Source organism: Scyliorhinus canicula, chromosome 20 (genome assembly GCF_902713615.1).
Source record: "Scyliorhinus canicula chromosome 20, sScyCan1.1, whole genome shotgun sequence".
NCBI lineage: Eukaryota > Metazoa > Chordata > Chondrichthyes > Carcharhiniformes > Scyliorhinidae > Scyliorhinus > Scyliorhinus canicula.
Genome location: NC_052165.1, coordinates 26133117 through 26159617, shown reverse-complemented (window position 1 = coordinate 26159617; position 26501 = coordinate 26133117). Strand labels below are relative to the sequence as shown.

Genomic DNA, 26501 nt, shown 5'->3' with positions numbered 1-26501 from the left:
CCATAAATGAAAATCCAGGAATGAACACACACACAAAATTCTACAGATTAATTTAAGCTTAATCATTTGACTACTGAACCAGAGAAAATATCTTCTTTAACATAACCCATTTCAGCTTTGGAGAGTGTTGCATCTGAAGAGTTACAAGAACAAAAGCCGAGCTGCAGTTTAAAACTAGTCCATCTGTAAGTTTCTTGGGGAGAAACTGTAAAATGTGGTAAACAAAAAGAATAGCTGCACGGACCGGTAATTTTATTTTAAAATAATTTCCAATTAAGGGGCAATTTAGCGTGACCAATCCACCCCACCCTGCACATCTTTTTGGGTTGTGGGGGTGAGACCCACACACACACACAGGGAGAATGTGCAAATTCCATACGGACAGTGACCCGGAGCCGGAATTGCACCCGGGTCCTTGACACTGTGAGGCAGCCGTGCTAACCACTGCACCACCGTGCCCCCTGGGCACACATGCTGGATTATTTTAATTCCCATTCTAGAATATCTTCCAGCGCATGTGTATGGTAGCCTTAAGTGGACAAAATGCACAATGCAATTTTCAATACACTACCCTTCCTAGTAAATGAGAAGCATAGTGAGTTTAAATAGCTTGTTCCCAAAAGTGTAAACACTAAACTTAAGCATAGCATGAATATAAAATTTCACCAATAACATTCTTACACATGTTAACTTTTCTATTAATGTAACAATGCACTCAATAATGTACAATGAGCTGAATGATTTGTTCACTTGGTAACATAATTACAAGCATGGTGGATATCTACTTACAAGCAGGTTATCGTCCAACATCAGGTGCGGTCTCATTTAAGCTTATGTTCATCTGAGATGTAAATGTCTAAATCGGATTCAGTGCTTGCAAATGGTGTTTTTTTATGTGATTTGTGAACTTTGCAGTGACCATTGACCCTTTTGTGTTGGTCATAACAAATGACTGGATGCCATTCAGGTTTTTTTTGCTTTCCAACTCGACCATCATATTTCACAAGCACGGTGGCGCAGTGGGTTACCCCTGCTGCCTCACGGCGCCGAGGTCCCAGGTTTGATCCCGGCTCTGGGTCACTGTCCGTGTGGAGTTTGCACATTCTCCCTGTGTTTGCATGGGTTTCGCCCCCACAAGCCAAAGATTTTTTTTTAAAATTTAGATTACCCAATTATTTTTTCCAATTAAGGGGCAATTTAGCGTGGCCAATCCACCTACTCTGCACATTTTTGGGTTGTGGGGGAAAAACCCACGCAGACACGGGGAGAATGTGCAAACTCCACACGGACAGTGACCCAGAGCCGGGATTGAACCTGGGTCCTCAGCGCCGTGAGGCGGTTGTGCTAACCACTAGGCCACCGTGCTGCCCTCCCACAAGCCAAAGATGTGCAGGCTAGGTGGATTGGCCACGCTAAATTGTCCGTTAATTGGAAAAAATGAATTGAGTACTCTAAATTTCTTTTTTTTTTTAATTTCACAAGCATTTTATCTGTGGTTAGGTGGATTGGCCATGCTAAATTGCCCGTAGTGTCCTAATAAAGGTTAAGGGGGTGGGGTTGTTGGGTTACGGGTATAGGGTGGATACGTGGGTTTGAGTAGGGTGATCATGGCTCGGCACAACATTGAGGGCCGAAGGGCCTGTTCTGTGCTGTACTGTTCTATGTTCTATGTTCTATCTCCTCGTTTTAAGTGGTGCAACTCTGAATTTTTAGTTTCGCTCATTTGATCCTTCTGTTCTTGGTTACGTTCACATACATCTTGATTATTAGCTCCGTGGCATAGCTCAAGATGTGCAGGTGTGCAAAAATGAGGCTAGCTGGAGGTTTCCCCCCAGCGGCGTGAGGGGTCACTGTATTTGTGAAGAGAGTGATGCAGTTCCCGTTTCCTTGACTTGCACAGTTGTTGCTGCACACCTCAAATGTTTTCAAAGTACATACAAATTTCTGGATTTCCCCATTAGCTCCGAGTCAATTGGGTGTGACTTTTTGATGAGTTAAACCCAGCTCCTTCTGCACCATAAATTATATGAAAAGTTCACAAAATTACTGAACTCATCGCTGTTGAATGGGGGTCTATTGTCTCTTCTCGCTGCATGAGGAATTCCAAACAAAGCAAAATCTGGTCAAGCTTCAGGATGACTGCTTTTGTTGCCATTGACAAAACTACCTTCACAACTGAAAATCCGCTGTAGTCACTGTCAAGAAGAAGATGTTCACAGAGTGAAAATCTGTGAAATGGACACTAACTTCAATTCATTGTCCTGGAGGTAATTCAGACACCTTGAGCAGATCACGAAGATTTGACACTGCGGTCGCTAGGCACGGCAAACACTGGTTGATTTGTGCTCAACGCCAGTAATACATTCCTCCCCCCCCCCCCCACAACAAAGATTCCCTTTCATGTGCTATATTGACAACACATTCATCACAATGACTGATGGATTGCCTGCCTTGACTTTCTGCATGATAACTGCCAACATGACCGGCTGCGGCAATTTCTCAGGGCTAAAATGGGAATTTGAGCAAATTGCTGACTATCACCGTTTGATACGTGCAGCTTGTTTGTGAGATTTGGTTCACTCCCACTTGGTGATCTCTTTTTAAAATCGCATAGTGGGGCGGATAGCATAGCGAGGTCAGGAATGAACTGAACACAGTACATGATTATATCGTATCCACAGCATTTGCAATTGCTTCAATCTTGCCTTGGATCAGGTGATACTGCTTCAGCGCTGAACATTTGTCTTTGTTCAAGGTGAGGTTACATTTTTCTAAGACATTCAACGTATGTACGTAAGCATGTTACGAGTTCACTTTCAGTGCAGCAGTAGATGAGAATGTCATTTCTGATTTTCAGTGTTCCTTCAAGTGCAGATTGAATTATGCTCGAAATACTTCATCTGCTCAACTCACGCCAGAGCCTCTTTTTTATACAAGTCCAACATAAGAACATAAGAACTAGGAGCAGGAGTAGGCCATCTGGCCCCTCGGGCCTGCTCCGCCATTCAATGAGATCATGGCTGATCTTTTGTGGACTCAGCTCCACTTTCCTGCCGGAACACCATAACCCTTAATCCCTTTATTCTTCAAAAAACTATCTATCTTTACCTTAAAAACATTGAATGAAGGCGCCTCAACTGCTTCACTGGGCAAGGAATTCCATAGATTCACAACCCTTTGGGTGAAGAAGTTCCTCCTAAACTCAGTCCTAAATCTACTTCCCCTTATTTTGAGGCTATGTCCCCTAGTTCTGCTTTCACCCACCAGTGGAAACAACCTGCCCGCATCTATCCTATCTATTCCCTTCATAATTTTAAATGTTTCTACAAGATCACCCCTCATCCTTCTAAATTCCAACGAGTACAGTCCCAGTCTACTCAACCTCTCCTCATAATGCAATCCCTTCAGCTCTGGGATTAACCTAGTGAATCTCCTCTGCACACCCTCCAGTGCCAATATGTCCTTTCTCAAGTAAGGAGACCAAAACTGAATACAATACTCCAGGTGTGGCCTCACTAACACCTTATACAATTGCAACATAACCTCCCTAGTCTTAAACTCCATCCCTCTAGCAATGAAGGACAAAATTCCATTTGCCTTCTTAATCACCTGTTGCACCTGTAAACCAACTTTCTGTGACTCATGCGTAGCACACCCAGGTGTCTCTGCACAGCGGCATGCTTTAATATTTTATCGTTTAAATAATAATCCCGTTTGCTGTTATTCCTACCAAAATGGATAACCTCACATTTGTCAACATTGTATTCCATCTGCCAGACCCTAGCCCATTCACTTAACCTATCCAAATCCCTCTGCAGACTTCCAGTATCCTCTGCACTTTTCGCTTTACCACTCATCTTAGTGTCATCTGCAAACTTGGACACATTGCCCTTGGTCCCCAACTCCAAATCATCTATGTAAATTGTGAACAATTGTGGGCCCAACATGGATCCCTGAGGGACACCACTAGCTACTGATTGCCAACCAGAGAAACACCCATTAATTAACCAATCCTCTATCCATGCTACTACTTTACCCTTAATGCCGTGCATCTTTATCTTATGCAGCAACCTTTTGTGTGTCACCTTGTCAAAGGCTTTCTGGAAATCCAGATATACCACATCCATTGGCTCCCCATTATCTACTGCACTGGTAATGTCCTCAAAAAATTCCACTAAATTAGTTAGGCACGACTTGCCCTTTATGAACCCATGCTGCGTCTGCCCAATGGGACAATTTCTATCCAGATGCCTCGCTATTTCTTCCTTGATGATAGATTCCAGCATCTTCCCTACTACCGAAGTTAAGCTCACTGGCCCATAATTTCCTGCTCTCTGCCTACTCCTTTTTTAAACAGTGGTGTCACCACCCCAAAGCCTAGTGAATTTTGGTAAATCATTAGTGCATCTGCAATTTCCCTAGCCATCTCTTTTAGCACTCTGGGATGCATTCCATCAGGGCCAGGAGACTTGTCTACCTTTAGCCCCATTAGTTTGCCCATCACTACCTCCTTAGTGATAACAATCCTCTCAAGGTCCTCACCTGTCATAGCCTCATTTCTATCAGTCGCTGGCATGTTATTTGTGTCTTCCACTGTGAAGACCGACCCAAAAAACCTGTTCAGTTCCTCAGCCATTTCCCCATCTCCCATTATTAAAACTCCCTTCTCATCCTCTAAAGGAACAATATTTACCTTAGCCACTCTTTTTTGTTTTATATATTTGTAAAAACTTTTACTGTCTGTTTTTATATTCTGAGCAAGTTTACTCTCATACTCTATCTTACTCTTCTTTATAGCTTTTTTAGTAGCTTTCTGTTGCCCCCTAAAGATTTCCCAGTCCTCTAGTCTCCCACCAATCTTTGCCACTTTATATGCTTTTTCCTTCAATTTGATACCCTCCCTTATTTCCTTAGATATCCACGGTCGATTTTCCCTCTTTCTACCGTCCTTCCTTTTTGTTGGTATAAACCTTTGTTGAGCACTGTGAAAAATCGCTTGGAAGGTTCTCCACTGCTCCTCAACTGTTTCACCATAAAGTCTTTGCTCCCAGTCTACCTTAGCTAGCTCTTCTCTCATCCCATTGTAATCTCCTTTGTTTAAACACAAAACACTAGTATTTGATTTTACTTTCTTACCCTCCATCTGTATTTTAAATTCCACCATATTGTGATCGCTCCTTCCGAGAGGATCCCTAACTATGAGATCATGAATCAATCCTGTCTCATTACACAGGACAAGATCTAGGACCGCTTGTTCCCTCGTAGGTTCCATTACATACTGTTCTAGGAAACTATCGCGGATACATTCTATAAACTCCTCAAGGTTGCCTTGACCGACCTGGTTAAACCAATCGAAATGTAGATTAAAATCCCCCATGATAACTGCTGTACCATTTCTACATGCATCAGTTATTTCTTTGTTTATTGCCTGCCCCCCCATAACGTTACTATTTGGTGGCCGATAGACTACTCCTATCAGTGACTTTTTCGCCTTACTATTCCTGATTTCCACCCAAATGTATTCAACCTTGTCCTCCATAGCACCGATGTCATCCCTTCCTATTGCCCGGATGGCATCCTTAAATAACAGAGCAACACCACCTCCCTTACCATCCACTCTGTCCTTCCGAATAGTTTGATACCCTTGGATATTTAACTCCTAGTCCTTTAACCATGTTTCAGTAATGGCCACTAAATCATAGTCATTCACGATGATTTGTGCCATCAACTCATTTACTTTATTCCGAATACTGCGAGCATTCAGGTAAAGTACACTTATGTTGAGCTTTTTTTTACCTCTGTTTTGAATCTTAACATCTCCAGTTTTATTCCTTTTAGTATTACTGGGCCTATTCACTGAGCTCCCCTCAGTCACTGTACCTTGTACTGTCGCCCTTTTTGATTTTTGACTATGTCTTCTCTGTCTTGCACTTTTCCCCTTACTTCCTTTTGCTTCTGTCCCTTTTTTACTACCTTCCAACTTCCTGCATCGGTTCCCATCCCCCTTCAATATGAGTAGAGAATACTTCTCTATGATGTCCTTAATCATGAGTGTCAAATGTCTTTCTTGCTGTATGGCTTGGTTTGGTGACGGTATATCAGAGCAAATTCTAATTGGTCTCTCGCCCTGGGGTTTCTCGATGACTTGTATGGGTAAGACTCAAAGGCCGTGATCTAGCCGCCCCACTAGCTGTGGACGTGAATCATGTAATGGCCGCAAATCTGGTAATGGCTAGTTTGAGATCTTCCCCAAACCCCCCCCCCCCCCCCACCCCCCAATGACGTGAACAAATTCACACTCAGAAAAGGAGTGAACCTTATTTATATACATCATAATATTTTAACATATTATTAAAGAGCTTGATGCCATAATGTCTGTTGCTGCATCATAGCCCCCCCCCCCCCCCCCCCCCAGCAGCATGATTTCACACCAGGGCAATACGCTGCTGGTTTTCAGAGGCGCAAATCAGTCGTGATGATGTCGGGGACGCAGAGGTGCCTGAAGATCCGGGGGTGGAGGGACATGCCTGGGTAATGCCTGGGTGTTGTCCCCTGGCATCTTGACAGTGCCCCTTGGTCCTGGCATTTTCAGAAAGCACTGGCATGGTGAGTCGTATGGGGAGGCCTCTCCCAAGATTCAACAATCTCGTTGCGCCACCAAGTCAGGTGCGACGAGGCCAGTAAATCGCGCCCATGATTTCTGAATTTTAAACCTTGCCATATACTACACAAACACAGTTGAGGGTAATTGTTTTGAGGCAGAATTTGCCATTCCTTCACGCCGTCAGGATTCTCCAGTCCTGCTGTAGTGAATGGAGATTTGGCTGAGTGCCAAATTCTTCGTTCTCGCTAGTAGCGGTAGTGGGGCGAACTGGGATCGCAGATATCCAGCCCAAGTTTTCCTTCAGGAACCTGAACAACTTGCCATTTACCATCATTACCCTTAACACCATTGTGAAATTCTTGGGAAGAAACCGTGAGATTCGCTAAAAAGCATAACATGTTGTTGAAACCTGGAATATGATCCTCCCTCTCAAATCCCTGCGCTGGTACATGTGTATGTGGTAGCCTTACGTGGACAAAATGCACAACGCAACTTTCAATACATTGCACCATCCAGCTACATAGAATGGTTGAAATTTTTTTCTTACCTGCCAATAGAGTAGGTGCAGCTTCTTTCTTCACGTTGAGTGATTTCAAATCCATCTGGATTCATGGATGGCATGATGTGAATCCGAGCATTGCTTATTAACCTTGTTATAGTGGCATCATGTTTATACATTTTAACCAGACGTTCGATCAATTGGAGCAACATTTCTCTGCCCACCACCTGTATTAGATCACAGTTTTGTTTCAATTCAACTACACCTCATTATGGCTGACATTTAAATCACTGAAGGTTCTGGTTTGCTTTCTGGTATAGGTACATTTTGTTATGAATGCAAGAGTCCAGCTCGTTATTTTTTTAAAAATAAATTTATCCGATTTTTAATTCCAATTAAGGGCAATTTAGCCTGGCCAATCCACCTAACCTGCACATCTTTGGGTTGTGGGGGTGAAACCCACTCAGACATGGGGAGAATGTGCAAACTCCCCACAGTGACCTGGGGCTGGGATTGAACCCAGGCCCTCAGCGCCTTAGACAGTAGTGCTAACCACCGTGCCACGCGACAGCACATTATTTTCAACTCAACATTAGCAACAATAAAAATGGTGGAAATTTATTTTTAAACTCTTAAAATTTCCTAAGTTTCAACAAGGAAGTCAGGATTTTCTTTTCAGATTAGGCGGTAAAGCAGCACAAATTAGGCAAGAAGGCAACAATAAATTTTATCATTCCCCCAGTAGAAAGGAGCAAGGATGACAATTACAATGTGGAAAATTATGTTAATGAGATTGGAGAGGACATGGTCAAGGTGACTCGTTGGTTTCTGGATCTATATCCTGTCCATGTCCCTCTAACAATGCCCTATCAATCTCACCCACTGTCTTAATTGTTTTTTCCTCCAGTGCACCATTTGAGATACAGGGAGCAATTACTTAGTAAAATGGTGACTGTTGTGTTATGCTTCTTCATGGAGCATAAGCTGCTTCCTTGATGTACGCTTTGACAAAGGAAGGTTCAGACTTGGAGATAGGTTTAACACATTTATTGAACAGTTAACAATTCTCCTACTTGAGTTTGACTCTCCTGCTAATCTTGCTACCGTAACTCAGTCTAACTAACCAGTCTGCTCTAAGCCATGCAGTGGGTGTGATGCTTCCAATCTGCCCCGTCCTTCTCTCTGAGTGTCGCCTCTGGAAAAGAGAAAGACCATGGGTGCGATTCTCCGCTCCCCACGCCGGGTGGGAGAATCGTGGGAGGGCCGGGCGACTCACGACACACCGCCCTGGCACCCCCCGCGATTCTCCTAACCCCCGCTCGCATGAATCGCCCCTCGCCGGTTTTTCACGGTGGCTGGCAATTCTCCGGCCTGGATGGGCCGAGCGGCCTGACATTCCCAACCGGTTCATGAAGGCGGCAACCATACCTGGTCGCTGCCATTGTGAACATGGCGCCAAATCTTCATTTGTGGCTTGTGGGGGGCGAAGAGGGGAGTGAGCACCACGGTCGTGCTCGGGAGGGGACTGGCCCGCAATCGGTGCCCACCGATCGTTGGGCCGGCGTCTCCAAGGGATGCACTCTTTCCCCTCCGCCACCCCGCAAGATCAAGCCGCCACGTCTTGCGTGGCAGCGGAGGGGAAGACGGCAACCGTGCATGCGCGGGTTGAAGCCGGCAGCGGGCGTGACGTCAGCCGCGCATGCGCGGGTTGGAGCTGGCCAACCTGTGCATGCGCGGCTGACGTCACTTAGGTGCCGCCATCGTGTCATTCTCGGCGCGCCACCTTGACGCAAGCGCTCAAGGCCCGGCGGCCGAGATTTACGGAGCGCCGTTCCTAGCCCCCTGGGGGGAATGAATAGGGTGCGAGGAACGGCCTCCGAGGCCGTCGTGAAACTCGGCCGAGTTCACGACGGCCTTCCCGATGCCGCGCGGGAGCGGAGAAGTCCGCCCTATGTGTGCCCTGTCCTTTTATATGGGTTGTGTAATGCCCCCTTGTGGTAATGTCACCTCTGGTGTCTTGACTGTCCATTGGTCGTGTCCTATTCTATATGTTCATTAGCTGTATGTCTGCATGTCATGATGTCTCTGGTGCTCCCTCTAGTGTTTACTTAGTCTTAGTGTATTTACATTAACCCCTTGTGTATTTACAGTGATGCATATCACCACAGTGATTTGGGGTGATTCAATGAACATAGGAACAGGAATAGGCCGTTTAGCCCCTTGAGCCTGTCCTGCTATTCGATGAGATCATGACTGATGTGCAACTTAATTCCACATATCTGCCTTTGCCCTATATTCATTAAGAGTTTAGGATAATTAAGGCATTAGCTTGCTTGTCTTTAGAGGGATTAAAATTTAATGGGGGGGGGGGAGAAATGTTATAGAGTTTTATTATTATACAACTTCTCATTTAAATCCATTGCTGATGTCATCAGTAAGTGCTGTAACATCATTAGTTGTTATCCGCATATATTCATATTTAACAGTAAGTTCTAATTCTATTCCGTTACTGTTATTTTGATGATTAGCTAGCTACTCCCATTTAAAAAAGAAAAATTTAAAGTACCCAACTCTTTTTTTTCCAATTAAGGGAAAATTTAGCGTGCCAATCCACCTATCCTGCACATCATTGTTTTGTGGGGGTGATACCCACGCAGAAATGGGGAGAATTCACAAACTCCACACAGACAGTGACCCGGGGCCAGGATCAAACCCGGTTCCTCAGCGCCGCGAGGGAGCAGTGCTAACCATTGCGCCATGCCGCCCTGCTGTTCCCATTTTTGAATTTTGAACTTCACTTTTTTTTATGTATTAAAGATTTACTTTATTTATTAACTTTATTAACAATGTATTTCAACTACCTTTTTGTGGTCAAGTTACAACACAAATTGTAGGGTTCATTTCTAAAGGGATAGAATTGAAAAGCAGAGAAGTTATCTTAAGCTTGTTTGGAACCTTGGTTCAACTACGCTTGGAGCACCATGAACTCTACAAATTAGAAAAAGAATATAGGGCCACTGGAAAAGGTGCAAGAAAGATTAATTAGAATAATACCAAAAACGAAGAGGTTGTACACATCAGGCAATATTGAGCAGGCTGAGGATTTTTTCACTCGAAAAATGAAGAGTGACAGGTGACCTGCTAAGGTTCTTCAAGAAGGTTGATGAGGGCAATGTTCTTGATGTGGTGTACGTAGACTTACAAAAGGCATTGGATGAAATATTGCACAACAGACGTTTAAGCAAAATTAGAACTCGTGGAATAAAAGGGATAGTTGTAACAAAGATATAAAGTGTAGTGGTGAATGGCCTTTTTTCAGAGTGGTCTATAAAGCATATCATGGGACTTATCAATAAAGGCAGAGTACAAGAGCAAAGATGTTACGTTGAACCTGTGGTTTGGCCTTGGGTCCCAGGTTTGATTCCCTGCTGGGTCACTGTCTGTGTGGAGTCTGCATGTTTTCCCCGTGTCTGCGTGGGTTTCCTCCGGGTGCTCCGGTTTCCGCCCACAGTCCAAAGATGTGCAGGTTAGGTGGATTGGCCATGATAAATTGCCCTTAGTGACCAAAAAAGTTAGGAGGGGTTATTGGGTTATGGGGAGAGGGTGGAAGTGGGGACTTGCGGGTTGGTGCAGACCCGATGGGCCGAATGGCCTCCTTCTGCACTGTATGATCTACATTCTAACTAAAGTATTACATCCAGTTCTGGGCACAAAACTTTAGGAAGGATGTGAAGGCACTAGAGGAGGTCCATAAAAGATTAATGAGAATGGTTTCAGGGATGAGGAACTTCAGTTACAGCTGGGACTATTCTCCATGGAGAGGAAGGGATTTCAATTTTTATATTGCAGTGAGTGGTTAGGATCTGGAATGCACTGCTGGAGAAATTGTGATGGACACAGGTCAACTGAAGCTTTCAAAAGGGAATATGGGATTGTTATCTGAAAAAGAAAGGAATGTGCAGGTCTAGTTTAGCACAGTGGGCAACACAGCTGGCTTGTAATGCACAACAATTCCCCGAACCGGCCTTCCCCGAACAGGCACCGGAATGTGGTGACTAGGAGATTTTGACAGTAGCTTCATTGAAGCCTACTTGTGACAAAAAGCAATTATTATTATTACTGGATGAAGACCAGAGAGTGATACTCGATACATTGCTTCTTCAGAGCGCCAACTGTAATGACAGGCCAAATGGTTTCCTGTGCTTTAACCATTCTGTGATTTTTATTCCTCCATATTGGATAACGAAGGACCATTCTCGTCTGTTGTGATTTTGCTTTTCTTAAAATGAAATTTCGAGCAATTGAGGAAAAAGGAGATGCATTTTTTATTTAAAGTATGACAGCTAAGGTGCACTGTCTAAAGTGTGACAAGCAGGTGTACACTAGCTGCAGGACCCTATTTTTACTTGCCAACATTTATCAGTCAGACATGTGAATATTAATTAGATGTCAACATTTTGCAGTCACATTGTGCTGTTTGACTCAATATGATATGGCAGAGGCTGATCAGAACTGAAGCAACAGGATATATGCAAATCATGTGACCAGAAAATGTAAAATGAAACAACCAATTGAGTACAGTGGAAGTACCAATACCAAGAGGAACATTTCAAATGCACCAATTGAATCAGTGAACACACTTTGGTGTCATTTATATTCTCAGGAAGAATTCCTGAAGGGGTGGAGAGGCTTCTAGAAGGCAGAGACAATAATAAACAGGAATAGGAGTAGGGCGAGGTCATTCAGCTCTTCAATAAGATCAGGACTGATCTAATATTCACTCCGTCCATTCCTGCCTTATCTCTGTAACCTTCAAATCCTCAACGGATGAAAAACCAATGAATCTCAACCTTGAAAATGTTCAAGGACTCGGCCCCCACAGCTTCCCGTGTGAAGAATTCCAAAGGTTTACCACTCTTTGCGAGAAGAAATTCTTTCTCAAGTCTATCTTAAATGAGCATTCCCTTATCCTGTGACTATGCCCTCTGGTCCTACACTCTCCCAACATTTACCCTGCCGAACTCCCCTCAGCATCTTATGGGTGGGATTCTCCATCCCACCAGCCCCGCTTTCTGGCACACGCACCCCTGCCGGCAGCGGGATTCTGCGTCCCACAACTGACCAATGGGGTGTCTCATTGTGGGCATCCCCACGCCGTCGGGAAATGGGTAGGTATGGGTGTGCTGCTGGTTGGGCAGAGGATCATGCCGACGGAGAATCCCACTATGGCTGGGATTCTCCGATCCCGTGTCAGGTCGGAGAATCGCCGGGGGGGCGCGGGAATGGTGCCATGCTGACGCCAGGCCGCCGATTCTCCAGCGACCGGAGAATCAGCACCAATCGCGCCCGCGGAGTCGCCACCGCGCCAGTCGGAGGCCATTGAAAGCAGCGCCCCCCCCCCCCCAAGCGATTCTCCGTGCCTCAACGGCCGAGTCCCGCCGGCGTGGGTTACGTATAGTCCAACCCGGCGGGACCTTGGAGTTCTGGCTACGGGTGCAATCCTGGTGGGGGGGTGGGGAGATCCGACTCCAGGGGGGGGCCTCCACGGTGGCCAGGTCTGCGATCGGGGCCTACCGACCGGCGGGTGGGCTAATTACGGGTGCGGCCTATGTTACTCCGCGCCGGGCCCCTGTTGGGCTCCGCCATATTGTCCGGGGGCCAGTGCGGAGACCGCAGCCCACACACATGCGCGGATCCCCGCTGGCCATGGTGCGCAGACGCAGACCCGCACTGGCCATGACGCGCCAGCTTTTGAGCGCTGGAGCAGCGGATACCACTCCGGCACCGTACTGGCCCCTTAGGAAGAGGTGAATGCCTGGGCCTGGAGGCCCGTTGATGCCGGAGTCGCTCACGCCAGTTTGGACACAGGCATCAACACTTGGCTGGGATTTCGGAGAATCCCGGCCTATATGTTTCAATCATATCACCACATTCCAAGTTGTACAGACTTTCCTCACATTGCCATGTCTCTCCATACCCGGGATCATCCTAGTAAACCTCCTCTATACTGCATCCAGTGATAATCTTTCATTAAATAAGGGGACCAAAACTGTACACAGCAGTCGGAATGTGGCCTCACTAAGACCATGCATAGTTGCAGCAACATCTCTTTAATACTCCAGCCCGCTTGAAATAAAAGTCAGCATTCCATTGGCCTTCCATTACCTTCTGCACTTATGCTAGCTTTTTAGATTTCATGAACAAGGGCCCCCAAGTCCCTTTGTGCTACAGCTTTCTGCAGTCTCTCTCCATTTAAGTAATAATCCGCCTTCTCATTCTTTCTTCCAATATGAACCACCTCACATTTTCTCACATTGAATTCTATTTGTCAATTTTCTGCCCACTCACTAAACGTGTTAATCTCCCTCTGTAAATTATTTATTTCCGCCTTACAATTTGCCTTCCCTCCCACCTTTGTAACATCTGTCAATCTGTCCACAGTACTCACTGTTCCTTTCTCCAAATCATTAATACATCTTGTGAAGAACTGCTGTCCCAGCACTGAGGCACTCCACAGGTTACCACCCTCCAACCTGAGAAAGACTCCCTTATCGCTACTCGCTGTTTCCTGTTAGCTGGTAAATCCCCTATCCATCTCAGAATATTCCCTCCAACACAATGAACTCCTACCTTGCGTGGTAGCCTTTTGTGTGGCACCTTATCAAATGTCTTTTGAAAATCCAAATATACAATGCTGACTGGTTCTCCTCCATCTACTCCAAGAACTCCTGAGTCAGACATCATTTCCCCTCATGAAACCCTGCTGGCGCTTCTTGACCAGATTATGACTTTCCACTATCACTATTCTTTCCTTAACAATTGATTCTAATATTTTCCCCCAATAACTGAAGTTAGACTAACTGGCATGTAGTTGCCTGCATTTTGCCTGCCTCCTTACCTTTTAGAAGGGTGCCACACTGGCAGTTTTCCAATCCTTTGGCACAGTTCCAGAATCCAACAAGGATTTTTGGAAAATGATTACCAATGAATGTATCCATGATCGCTGTGGCTACCTCCTTTAACATCCAGGTCCAGGACATCTGTGAGCCTTTAACCCCATTAGAATTCTCTGGTGATTGTGGCTGTCTCTATTTAATTCCTCCCGCATATTTTTAAAACTATTTTTGGGATGTTTGTCGTAACGTCCTCTACAGTAAAGACGGAAGCAAAATATCTATTTAAATCCTCTGCCATTTCTTTGTTCCCCATAATTACTTTTGACAGTTTAATTCTCTCAGGGGCCTATGTTTTTGTTTACATCTCTCTTCATTTTAATGTACTTTAGAAAACTTGTCTGTTTTTATATTTCTCGCTAGTTATTTATTTTCTCCTTCCTGATTTTTTTAGTTCACCTTTACTGCATTCTGAATCAATTCCACTTTTCTGGCCTACCACTAACCTTTACCAGTATACAAGTTTCCGTTTTGAGCTTAATGCCCTCCTTAACTTTGTTCATTATCCAACGTAGGTTCTTCGTAGTATTCCTCTTCATTGGGATGTATTTTTGATGGGAGTCATGAATGACCTCCCTAAATGTCTGCCACTGCTTGTCTGTTGCCTTCCCAATCCACTTTGGCCAATTCCATGCTCAGAGCTTAGTAATTCTCCTTAGGTTTAACACTGCTATTTCAGTCCCAACTTTCTCAATTCTGGGCACCATCCAATGGCCACCCTGCACCGGAAAAGCATCTTGCCGTGGCTGATGAAAGCCGGGAGACCCCGCACCTGGGATCTACCCGGCTTGCACGCTTCACAAGATCCAACGCAACCTTGTGAGACGTTGCGATGGGCGCGATCACTTTATGGCAAATCTCCACATTAGAGTCAGTGAGTCTCACTGTAATGTGCAGATTCCTGAGGTACCTGAGGCTTTGGGATCCATCCCCTTTGCCTCAGAGACCTTGGGTGGGATTCTCCCATCGGGCGGCTAAGAGCCGATGCCGGTGTAAAAACGGGAGTGTTTTACTCCGGCATCAGTGCCCATTCTGGGACCCCACTCTGCGGTCCACAGGGGGCTAGCATGGTGCTGGAGTGGCCAACGCCACTCCAGCTGCCGATCCCGGCCTGAACCTGGCACACATGCACAGTGGCCTTCTTCCCCACGCCGGCCCCAATTTGGTGCAGGGCTACAGGAGCCAGTGCGGAGGAAAGGAGGCGGGGGATCAGAGAGGACGGCACGCCGATCGGTGGGCCCTGATTGCGGGCCAGGCCACTACAGAGGGCCCCCCCTCCCTGGGGTCGGAACCCCCCTTACCCCCCACAGGCCGTCCCCGGACCCTTCAATTCTGAGGTCCCGCCGGCTCAGAGGATGTTAGAATGGTGCCGGCAGGACTCGGCTTTCTGATGACGGCTGCTTGGCCCATCTTGGCCGGAGAGTCGTCGCATACCCCAACCACACTGTGCCGGCCCAGATGGTGGGACGCGATTCTCGGTTCTGCGGATCGCCATCGGGGCGGCGTGGCGCGATTCGCACGGCCTGCCGGCGATTCTCCGACCCCAGCGGGGTCAGAAAATCGCGCCCCGTGGGTGAGCGCTGTTCAACACTGTTCCCCACAAACGGGGTCCAGGCGGAACGGCACTTGTGGGGGTCCCCCAGGGGATCGGAGACCCCCAGATGCATGTCCTTTGGGCAGGATGGTGCCATCTGGGTAACCTGACAGTGCCAGCCTGTACCCTAGTGCCAGCCTGTCACCTTAGCAGTGCAACCTGGGTGTCAGCCTGGCACTGCCAGCTTGCATGGGCACTACAGGCTGGCACTGCTTAAGACACCAAGCTGGCATTTTGTGTGTGCGTGTGATCCGGCCAGGGTGCATGTCGTGAGCGTTGGGAAGGTGCAGGGGCAGGCGGGGACACTCCTATTGTGCGTTCAGGCCGGGGGGGTTGGGGATCGTTTCAGGGGCCTCGGAGATTGGGACTACGCTACACTGTGGAGTTCCGGAAAGCCGAGCTCCCCACTGTACAAAATGGGGCTATGTGCGGCCTCTTCTGAGCGTTCCCCATTCAAGCCCTTTCTCAGCACTGGAACGCCGGGAAACACACGGCTAAATGCACTCGCTAGGGGACTTTGTTCCCTTTTGCGAGAATCACACCCTCTATCATACTGTGATCACTACTTCTGAGGGGATCCTTAACCTTGAGATCATTTATTAAACCTATCTCATTACACATTCAAAATAGTCTGATTCCTGTGGTATTATCATAACTATCAGCATTACAAGGGTTAATGTAGTACCAAGAATATCCACTAGAGGGAGCCGCACTGTCAGCGCCGGCCCGAGGGTTGCTGGCGCCCCGGGCAAGCTGAACTTCGGCGCCCTGGGGGGGGGGGGGGGGGGGGGGGGGGGGCTGAGAGGGGGGCGGGGCCGAGAGGGGGGTGGGGCCGAGTGGGGGGCCGAGAGGGGGGGGCGGACCCGGGGGGGGCGGAGAAGGGGGGGGCGGGGCCGAGAGGGGGGGCGGACCCGGCGGGGGGCGAAGGGGGGGCGGACCCAGGGGGGGCGGACCCGGGGGGGACCCGCGGGGGGGGCGGACCCGAGGGGGGGCGGACCCGAGGGGGGGAGCGGACCCGAGGGGGGGAGCGGACCGAGGGGGGCCGCCCTGGGGGAGGGCGGCCACCGCGCATGCGCTGGTTGGCACCGGCCCAACTGCGCATGCGCGGGACCCGAGTCTCTGGCGCCCCCTAGCACATGGCGCCCCGGGCGACTGCCCGAGTTGCCGGTGCCTTGAGCCGGCCCTGCGCACTGTATAAAGCAGTGATGCTGGACCTTAGCGGAGGAGTAAGCAGGAGGTAGCTGGAGCGAGGTCATCAGAGCAGTTAGTGTGTGAAAGCTAGATTAAAGTTATACCAGTGAGTGAGATTAGCAGTAGGTGAGTGTAGTTAGATGTTATTGATCATCAATCCTGTATTCTGAAATGGAGTAAGTATTGAAACCCAGTTTAGTAATGTAAATAAAATCATAGCTGTGTTTAAGTAAAAGCTATACTGTGATCTTTGTGGAACACCGCGCCAACCATCCTTAATAAGCTACACAAAGAACACCACAGTTCCTAGTTGGCCCCATAACACATTGCTCCCCCCAAAGAATTACCCTGAATACACTGGAGCTCATTTTCCTGCCATTTCCAAATTTGATTAGCCTCATCTATATGAAATTAGTCCTGGTGGGCGGCTGGGTTGGTCTTTTTGAGGAAGGGAGGCCTCTGTTGGACCTTCTCTTGTGAATATAATTTAGCGTTGCTATGGTACTATCAAGAACCCAAACTTTATGTCGACGTTCACTGGTTAAGCTCACATGATGACCAGAGCACCCATTATCTCGAAGAGGGAGAAAGCACTACAATGCTGCTACTCACGGCAGTCTAAATGTCATGCCATATCAATTGTCATGCAATTTAAAAATAAGGGGTTGCCCATTTAAGACAGAGGTGAGAGGATTTTTGTTTCTCTCAGAGGGTCTTTGAAACTCCCTTTCTCAAATAATATCTGTGGAAGCAATGTCTGCGAACCTTTTCATGACAGAATTTGATAAACAAGGGGTGAAAGGTTACCATCAGTCATGAGCTTAGTGAATAGTCAAGCAGGCTTAAAGGACAGCGTAGTCTACTCCTGCACCTAGTCAGTGTGTAATACACAGCACTTTCACTTCTGGGGCTGTATTAATCCACATCTGCTGCCAAACACTGGTTCAATGCACGAGTTTTTATAATCGGTCTCCAACAATCTTTGCTAGGAGCCAAACTGAAAACAGTGCAAGATCCTTGTCGTTTAGACGCTTCTCCGGATCGCAAAAGGGTATTAACTGCCACTGGTGACTCAAGATGCAGAAAGCAGAAGTTCAGTTTGGAGCGGATTGTTTCAAAGAAGTACAAGTTCTTTATCAGCAGCAAAGTCTTGAAGAGGAAGCAAACTGTTGGGAGCAAGTGGAGCAACAACAAAAGAAAGAAGCCAGCCAGTTCTGGTTGGAACTGGTTAGATCTGAGACGTCAGGCACTTCAACTCCAATGAGGGCTGTGTTTTGTACAAACTAACGGTCAGTGAGAGAAAAAAACACACATTTACCATCACAAGAAGAGGAAAGGGTTTTGGCACCTTTCACCCAATTGACTATATTTTGTGTCAAGTCAGAGGATGATTAACAGCTTGTGGGGCATCAGACAAATCCTACATTCACCTGCCATCTGCATCTACATATCCCAACAGTGGTCACTTGACAAATGAGGTATTGTGAGACTGTTCCCTAACCCAGGCTGGGAACTGACCCTGGTATCCTTCATGTCATTATCACTCAGCAGGACATTTAGGCAGCATTTTTTATAAAGGCGCGACAGTTCTGTATACATATATTGGATTATCATTTGATTGCATCTCATATGATATGGGTTTTTGCCTTTTTATTTCATAAATAATTTGTGGGTTTGTATTGTATCTAGAAATAAAGAAATTGGCCAACATGTCCATTGGCCAGGTGCTTTAGAGTTTGACACATCAGTGTGAAATATAGCTGACTCTGCTACTGGGATGCAGGATTTGTGATTCCTTTGTGATTCCTTTTTCTGAGATTGGTCATTATATTGGGAAAAGAGATTGCCGGAAGCCAATGAGCTCAGGATGACTTTCTTCTTAGACAGTCCCTTGGGATTTATGATAACTTGCTTCAATGCTAGTTCATGGGTTCTGGAAAATCTGGTTACACACATACCAACAAATCACTTAGGAGCAGGAGCAACCCATTCGTAGCCTCAACACCACATTTCAACCAGGACCGTTATCAAGCGGTGCTTCAGCCTCCTGAACCTGCGGTTCAGGTACCTGGGGGGAATCTGGCCATGGTCACAGACACCACATCCCTCCTGCAACCCCCTCCATGATACATATCTGCCGCACTGCAGGGTGGCCTTAACACCAGATCTGGTCCAATGGATGGAGGATGATGATAACCTGCTCTGCGATGAGCTCTGGTGGTCTGCATCATTTGACAATGTCTGACTCCTGCCCACAGTAGCACTTTCCACTGTCCACCTGGGTGATCCCTGCATGCAAGCTGGCCATTCCACCACATTAAATCCCTGGGGTGATGCGGTGGGAATGGTCAGGGGCGGGGGGGGGGGGGGGGGGGGGGGGGGGAGAGCCAGGCCACCCATTCCCCCCCCCCCCCCCCCCCCCGCCCCCACACCCTCTCTCTGGCCAGCCCAGACCAGCCCACCCCTCACACCCATCTAACAGAGCACCAAGGCCTATTGTAACAGTGTGAACAGGCGTTTAATATGACAGCTTGTGTACAGATTTGTGCCTTAGCCTTTATCACTAAACTGTGGCCTGCACCTGTGTAGCAAACATAACTAATGTCTAATTTTCTGGCCTTATGAGCCCTAATGTTATGTCTTGGTGGATCCCCAGGAGTGGGGGGCGGCCTGCTTTGTGGTGGTGGTGCTGGTGTGTGTGGGGGGGGGGGGGGGGGGGGGGTGTCTGAGGTGAGGTTTCAACAAGATCACCTCTCACCCTTTGAAACCCAAGAGATGAAGGCCCAGCCTCTCCAAACACGCCCCCCCCCCCCCTTCAACCACCACCACCTTCCCTTATCCCAGATTACGTGCCAGATAATAAACAAGTTGGTACATGGTTTTCTTGATCACTACCAGCTCAATTGAGGATCTTTTTCACAATGCCTGTTGTCAGGACTTGATGAATAATTTAGGATGGTGTGCATGACTAGAGACCTACAAAGAATCTGCGTTTTCCGTGACAATTTATAGAGTCAAAATAGAAAGAATTGATGAAAGCTACATCTCCCACAAAAAAATGCATTTGTTTTTTACTGCTTTGAGATTTTGCATGTCAGGGGATTGGCTGAAATGTTGCAACCATTTTTGATATCAGATTCAAATATCTTTAATATTGAACCAGAGGAACATTGTTCTTTCTAAATTTTCGTGGCCAATATTTCTAACTGCCAGATAGTTATAAAAGGAACTGTTCAACATGTTGTTAAGTACCTTTAGGACAGTAAACAACCCTGCTTAGCATCTTTCCAGGCAGGGCTGTCTGTGCTATATTGTCATCCTATTAAGTTTAATGAAGTTTACACCCCAAGACATGAGTCAAACAAACAATGACACCTGTTTCATTTAATTATATCAATATAATCATTGCTGCTGTTGAGGAATAAAGTCATGGATCAGTTTACTTTATTTTACTTGGCATCTGTCCATTATGATTTCAAAACAGGAATTAGACTGTTGACTCAGCAGTTTTTATTTTATTTTACAGAATTGGACACTTAAGCGTCTGTCCAAACAATTTCAGTACAGCCCAGATTCAAAGAGAGAAGTGAGAACATCTTTGATGTCATACTGGGCATGTTTAAATGACCACGTTGCACCTGGCGAGGACGCGTGTTGACCGGTTAGATTGTGGGAGAGGTTCAGATTATGAACCGCGCCGCGAGGCGGCGAGCGATTTGCAGTCTAGCATGCCTGCTCCATTGGGGGGGGGGAGATCTGGAACCCACCTAGACATGGCACAAAGCTAATTGAGGCAATTAAGGGAAATTTCCATCTCATTAGCAAGATGGAATCCAGATCCAACGGCCTCCCGTGATCTAACCGACTCTCCAGTGAGAGGTCACGCGGGCACTGATTAACACTGGCCCACACAAACTTGGACCGGACGTCACAGCAACTTGGGGGGGTCTTCCAAGCCATCGGAGACCACCTGGGTGGTCAGGGACATTGCAGTGTTGCACCCTGACTCTTCTTCTGGCACTAGGCATCTTGGCACAACCAGGATGGCAGCTTGGCACTGCCACCCTGGCCATGGTGCCTTGGTAGCACTGCCAAGGGCTGGGCCTGAGGGTGGCCATGCTCATGAATGAAGGAGTGAGGGGGCTATGACGAAATGGGGGGGGGGGGGGGGGGGGGGGGGCGGGTGAAGGGTGAGTATGAGGGAGCCTCTGGAAGGTTGAGGGTCCAAAGGAGGGGCCCTCAGTGACCCCATAGCAGGACGTCTTTACTTGGGAAGTGTGGTATATTACCCATGCATGTTGGGGGTGACATAGCCCCTGGGTGGGGGGTATGGGGACCCTCAGGATCACTTAGAGGTCAGGGCACCCTTTAAAATGGCGGCATCATCTCGAAGGAGTCGTCCTGGCCAGCGAGTTCAGCTCTCCAGTTGATGAAAATAATTGTGTGGGCTAACCCGGAGAGAATCTCCCCATGGTCCAAATTAGTGACTACGTGTGGCTAGATAGGGATGGGGATCTCACTGGCAGAGCCGAGGAGAAACTCCCAGCCAAACCTGCCAGAAATAACAGAAATTCATTCTGTTAGATCGCGCCCACTGTCTTTGTGCTTCCTCCTTCATTGGTATTAGAGCCATCAAACATTTATAAAGAGAGAAAATTAAGTATACCAACTGCAATAATTCCCAAAACCACTGCCATTCGTGTAGCACATTCAGAAATATGGAAACGTTTTTCAAGACTCCTCACAGAAGTATGAGTAAAATGGGCGACAAGGCAAATTGTTGGAGACTGGGGAGGGAGAAGTTCATCAAATCCTTGGAGGTAGGTTGTGAGGAGGAAAGGGGTGTGGAGAGGCACAGATAAAATGGAAACTCTTTTTAAATGTCATACCAACTTAAACTGAAGCACCCTTTTTATAAAAATCATATTCTGTAAAGAAATGAACGAACAGCAATAGAGCTCAAAGTCAGGTTGGTGGGTTTGACTTGGATGAGAATATGCCGACTATGTCTTTGTTTAGAATGGTTTGTCAATCTCGACAAATCATCCATTCATTATACAATCCTCTCATTAATTTTGGCATGAAATGGAATTCCTTCATGCCAGGATGATTTTGAAACATATGAAGTCCAGAAAATGTGTTTGTTAGCATGTTCTCTTCCACAGCAAAATGCAAATTCTGAATCAGTTGATTTTTCTTTGCCCAGACTTCAGCAGCACTTGCCGAGCCCACGTCCTTTCCCACCTAGAAGGACAAGAGCAACATGCGCATGGGAACACCATCACACCCAAGTCCCCCTTCAACTCAAACACTGGGGTGGGAGGAGGGTGGTCAAAATTCTGGAACACCCTCCCGAATGGTGTGCGTTCAGCACAGGGACTACAGCAGTTCAAGAAGACGGCCCGCCATCACTTTCTGAAGGGCAATTAAGGATGGGCAATAAGTGCCACCCTTGGTAGCAATGCCTGTATCCTGTGAATAAACAAGAGTTTACACGCACAAAACTAGAAGCAAGTTTTGTAACCTTGAAGGCAAGGCTCTACCTTTGAATATTATTGGCTGTGATGCACACACATAGAGCTTGTTCAGTACTGAATCAGTACGAAGAAAACACTTGGAAGAAACAGTAGTCTGAGACTGGGAAAAGTTCTTGCAGCTATTTATATCAACTAACCAACTGTATGAGCCAAGTTTGGTGATTTATTTATAATATTTACGAATTTTCACTTGAGTAAAGGGTGCAATTGACCAGAAATTTGAACAGTTTGGCTGTTTTGTGACAAATGGTGGTTTGTGAATAATGACTTTGAAAGAACAAATCGACATTTGATTTTCCATTTTCTGCCAACAACTCATTCATTAATGGGAATGAATCAATAAGTGCCGACCAGCTTCGATTGGTTACACATGTAGCTGTTGTTTTTTTCCCCAAAATCCACATTGTCTGGGCATGAGGGCACTAGCATTTCAACTACTATAACTGGGCAGTACCAGTATAATCCTGAATGCAAGATGTTTGGACTGCTTACAGATGTGGCTAGTGCTGCTGTTGTCAAGAGAAACAAATTTAAAATTTGTAAAAAAAAGAATGGAACAAACTCCTGAAACCCAGCTGCCAATGGACAGATTATTGCAATGTCTATTCCCCACACAGAACAGGAGAACTCAGATTATTGCACTGTCTATTCCCCACACAGAACAGGAGAACTCAGATTATTGCACTGTCTATTCCCCACACAGAACAGGAGAACTCAGATTATTGCACTGTCTATTCCCCACACAGAACAGGAGAATTCAGATTATTGCACTGTTTATTCCCCACACAGAACAGGAGAACTCAGATTATTGCACTGTTTATTCCCCACACAGAACAGGAGAATTCAGATTATTGCACTGTTTATTCCCCACACAGAACAGGAGAACTCAGATTATTGCACTGTCTATTCCCCACACAGAACAGGAGAATTCAGATTATTGCACTGTCTATTCCCCACACAGAACAGGAGAATTCAGATTATTGCAATGTCTATTCCCCACACAGAACAGGAGAATTCAGATTATTGCACTGTCTATTCCCCACACAGAACAGGAGAATTCAGATTATTGCAATGTCTATTCCCCACACAGAACAGGAGAATTATTTTCAGAAATCAGCGAACAAGACTTCCATTTTAAATTTGCATTGGATTAGATTTTGCAAACAGCAGCAAACCAATAGTTAGCTATTCATTGCATTTACACTTCCCCATAAACTATTGTACGAAAGGTCCCTGTAAATTTCTCTACGTGTCTTTGTGACCAATTTGAACAGGGCAAGCAATGATGTATGGCTTTAACCAACCAGGTTGAAGAAACGTTCACTCGTAGCCCAGTGTTTGAACCAGCAAGTGTTCGTCAGAGCAGTTAATTCAATATCAAATAGAGTATTAAAAGCAAAAGAGAGAGACAAAATGAAATGGAAGTTTAAAAAGTTTTTTTTTAAGTTTCCAATATTTAAAATCTTCACGCTTATAAATTTTCAATACAGAGTCTTTGAGACCTGTGAACAGGGCAAGCAATGAGGAGTCCCCTGACTAACACGTTTAGCTGTGTTTTTCCTGGTGCTTGCAGCACCGAGAAACACCATGCTATCTACTGGGACTCTATTTTCAATTTGGGGCCTGCCTCACCGAGGCTGCACTTAGTCCTGCCTCCTGCATTGAGGAGCTCTGCACATCCTCATCTCTCGACCCCCTGATGCGAACCGCAAACCAATCCGAAGCTCAATCAACTTATAATGGGGTCCCCGGGTCCCCCGCACCGCACATCACAAGCACAGGGAATCCCGGGCCCCATCCCCGCTACGGGAAAAATGCCAGCCTGGCACCTTGGCACTGTCAACCTGGCAGTGCCCCTGGCAAGACCACCTGGGAACCTTGGTAGTGCCAGGCTGTTATCAAGTTGGCACTACCAAGGACCCCTTTCCCAGGAGCCAGACTGGCAGTACCTAGGTGGTACCAGCAGAGCCAGTGTGCCACCCTGGCCATAGGGCAAGCACCTGGTGGCGTCTGATCCCCTGGGAGACCCCCCAAGTGGGGACCCATTTGTGGGGACCAACACTGAACGGCACTCGCCTGGATTAGATCTCAACACCTCAGGAAGATCTAGGGAGTGCGTATTAGATATGCAGATTTGAAAAATACTGATCCCGCCCACAATGGGCAAGATTCAGATTGAACGTAAGATTGCATTAGATCTCACAAGGCGAGCTGGATGGTTCCCAGAAAAGGGATCTCGCGGCATCAGCTGAGAGTGCTGAATTTTTGGGGCAATGCGATAGATCGAGCCTAAGTGTTGACGTCAGGACTGAGTTGCATGCGGTTTGCTTCCTGGTAGGGACGCTATTTCCGGAGCAATTCTGAACATGTTAATGGGCCAACACTCTTGGGGCGGCATGTGGAGCCACTGGTTAGCACTGGGACTGCGGCGTTGAGGACCCGGGTTCGAATCCCGGCCCCGGGTCACTGTCCGTGTGGAGTTTGCACATTCTCCCCGTGTCTGCGTGGGTTTCACCCCGACAACCCAAAGATGTGCAGGTTAGGTGGATTGGCCACGCTAAATTGCCCCTTAATTGGAAAACAAATAATTGGGTACTCTAAATTTATTTTTTAAAACTGTCCACGTGAATCTATGGAGCAATTCTCATTACCGCCGGCATCAGGTTCACAGGGGACGGAATTGGTGCTGGAGAGCTTGGCAAGCTGGAGCTGCTTACAAGCACTTAACAAGGCCCACAAACTCATTCCAGCCAAGAAGATTGTTCCACGAAGAACAGCACCACGCTTTGTTGATGTAGAGCTCGCGGGAATATTGGATGTGGTGGAGGAGGCGGGATACCCACTTGCCCAGGGTGGGCAGGAGGCCTGTGGTTATTTACCAGGCCTGGGCGGAGGTGGGCGAGGCGCTCAGTGCAGTGAGCCTCAGCAGACGGACTGGCGCACAGTGCCACAGGAAGATGAATGATCTCCTTAGGACAGCTCGGAAGAGCCACCATCTCTGTTCCCCTGGCATCACATTGTCCCTCACTCAGCACATCACCCCACCCACTTCCTTAGAGGCCGATCAAAACCCACCTGACTGCATCACCCCCACATTCGACCCTGCATCAATCCCCAACACCTGTATCGTCCTCTTTGGCCAGGTGCCTTGCCACCAGCTACAGACTCCCAATGTAATTCACCTCCATGTCCTTTATATGTCCCCTAGGAAAAGACAGCCCATAACAGAAGGGAGCAGGAGAAGACCGGAAGGGGAGTCCCGGACTTCTGGGTTCTCACCCCTGCTGAGCAGAGGGCCATGGTATAATCCGGGCAGGTGCAGGACAGGACTATCTCCAAGGCGGAGGTCGGCATGCGACATCCAAGTGAGTCCCTAAAGCAAAATGATGTCCCCCACAGCAATGTGAGTTGCCACTCTCCCTCAGCCTCCTTACCAAGATCTCACCATTTGTCTGGTCTTTTGTCTTGCAGGATCACCAACAGACCAGGGCAGCCCATCGGGGGTACCTTGCCCCCAGCCACTCCCCAGCACACCCTGGAGAATCAGTCCAGGTACCACTGCATTCACCTGCACCCTTCACCATTGCAGTGATTATCACCTCGGTAGAGCATTTTAGTGAAGAGCCGCATGGGAACACCACCACCCCAAGTTGGGGTCACCTTCTGATACGCACGCTGCACATGCTGCAGAATGGAGGTAGGGTCCCCCGAGGGAGCGGACAGTAAGAGGGCTTCTGGAAAGTATGATCCCAGCGAGACGCAGGCGCAGGGCCAGGATCTACAGGAAAGGTGTCAGCAACATTCCAGCACCTGCAGGTGCACTTGGAAGTGTCCAACTACATTCAGGTGCAGGAGATTGTGGCAACAATGTGTGGCACCCAGGCCAACATGGTATGGATGGCATCCGCAGTGGAAGCCTTGGGTCAAAAAGTCACAGCCATGGGTCAAGGCATCCAAGGCTTGGGGCACAAGCATAGAATCATAGAATTTACAGTGCAGAAGGAGGCCATTCATCCCATCGAGTGTGCACCGGCCCTTACAAAGAGCACCCTACTCAAGCCCACGCATCTACCCTATCCCCGTAACCCAGTAACCCCACTTACCCTTTTTGGACACTAAGGGC

General features: G+C 47.3%; 1 protein-coding gene across 1 annotated transcript in view; it reads right to left on the bottom strand.

The window, feature by feature from the left end:
- Positions 1–26501, bottom strand: part of LOC119954863 (carboxypeptidase M-like) — an 85208-nt gene that overhangs the window by 42944 nt on the left and 15763 nt on the right. Inside the window, exon 4 of the mRNA XM_038780458.1 lies at positions 7152–7330. Within this exon, the coding sequence (XP_038636386.1) occupies positions 7152–7330 (179 nt within the window). The remainder of the gene's footprint in view (positions 1–7151; positions 7331–26501) is intronic.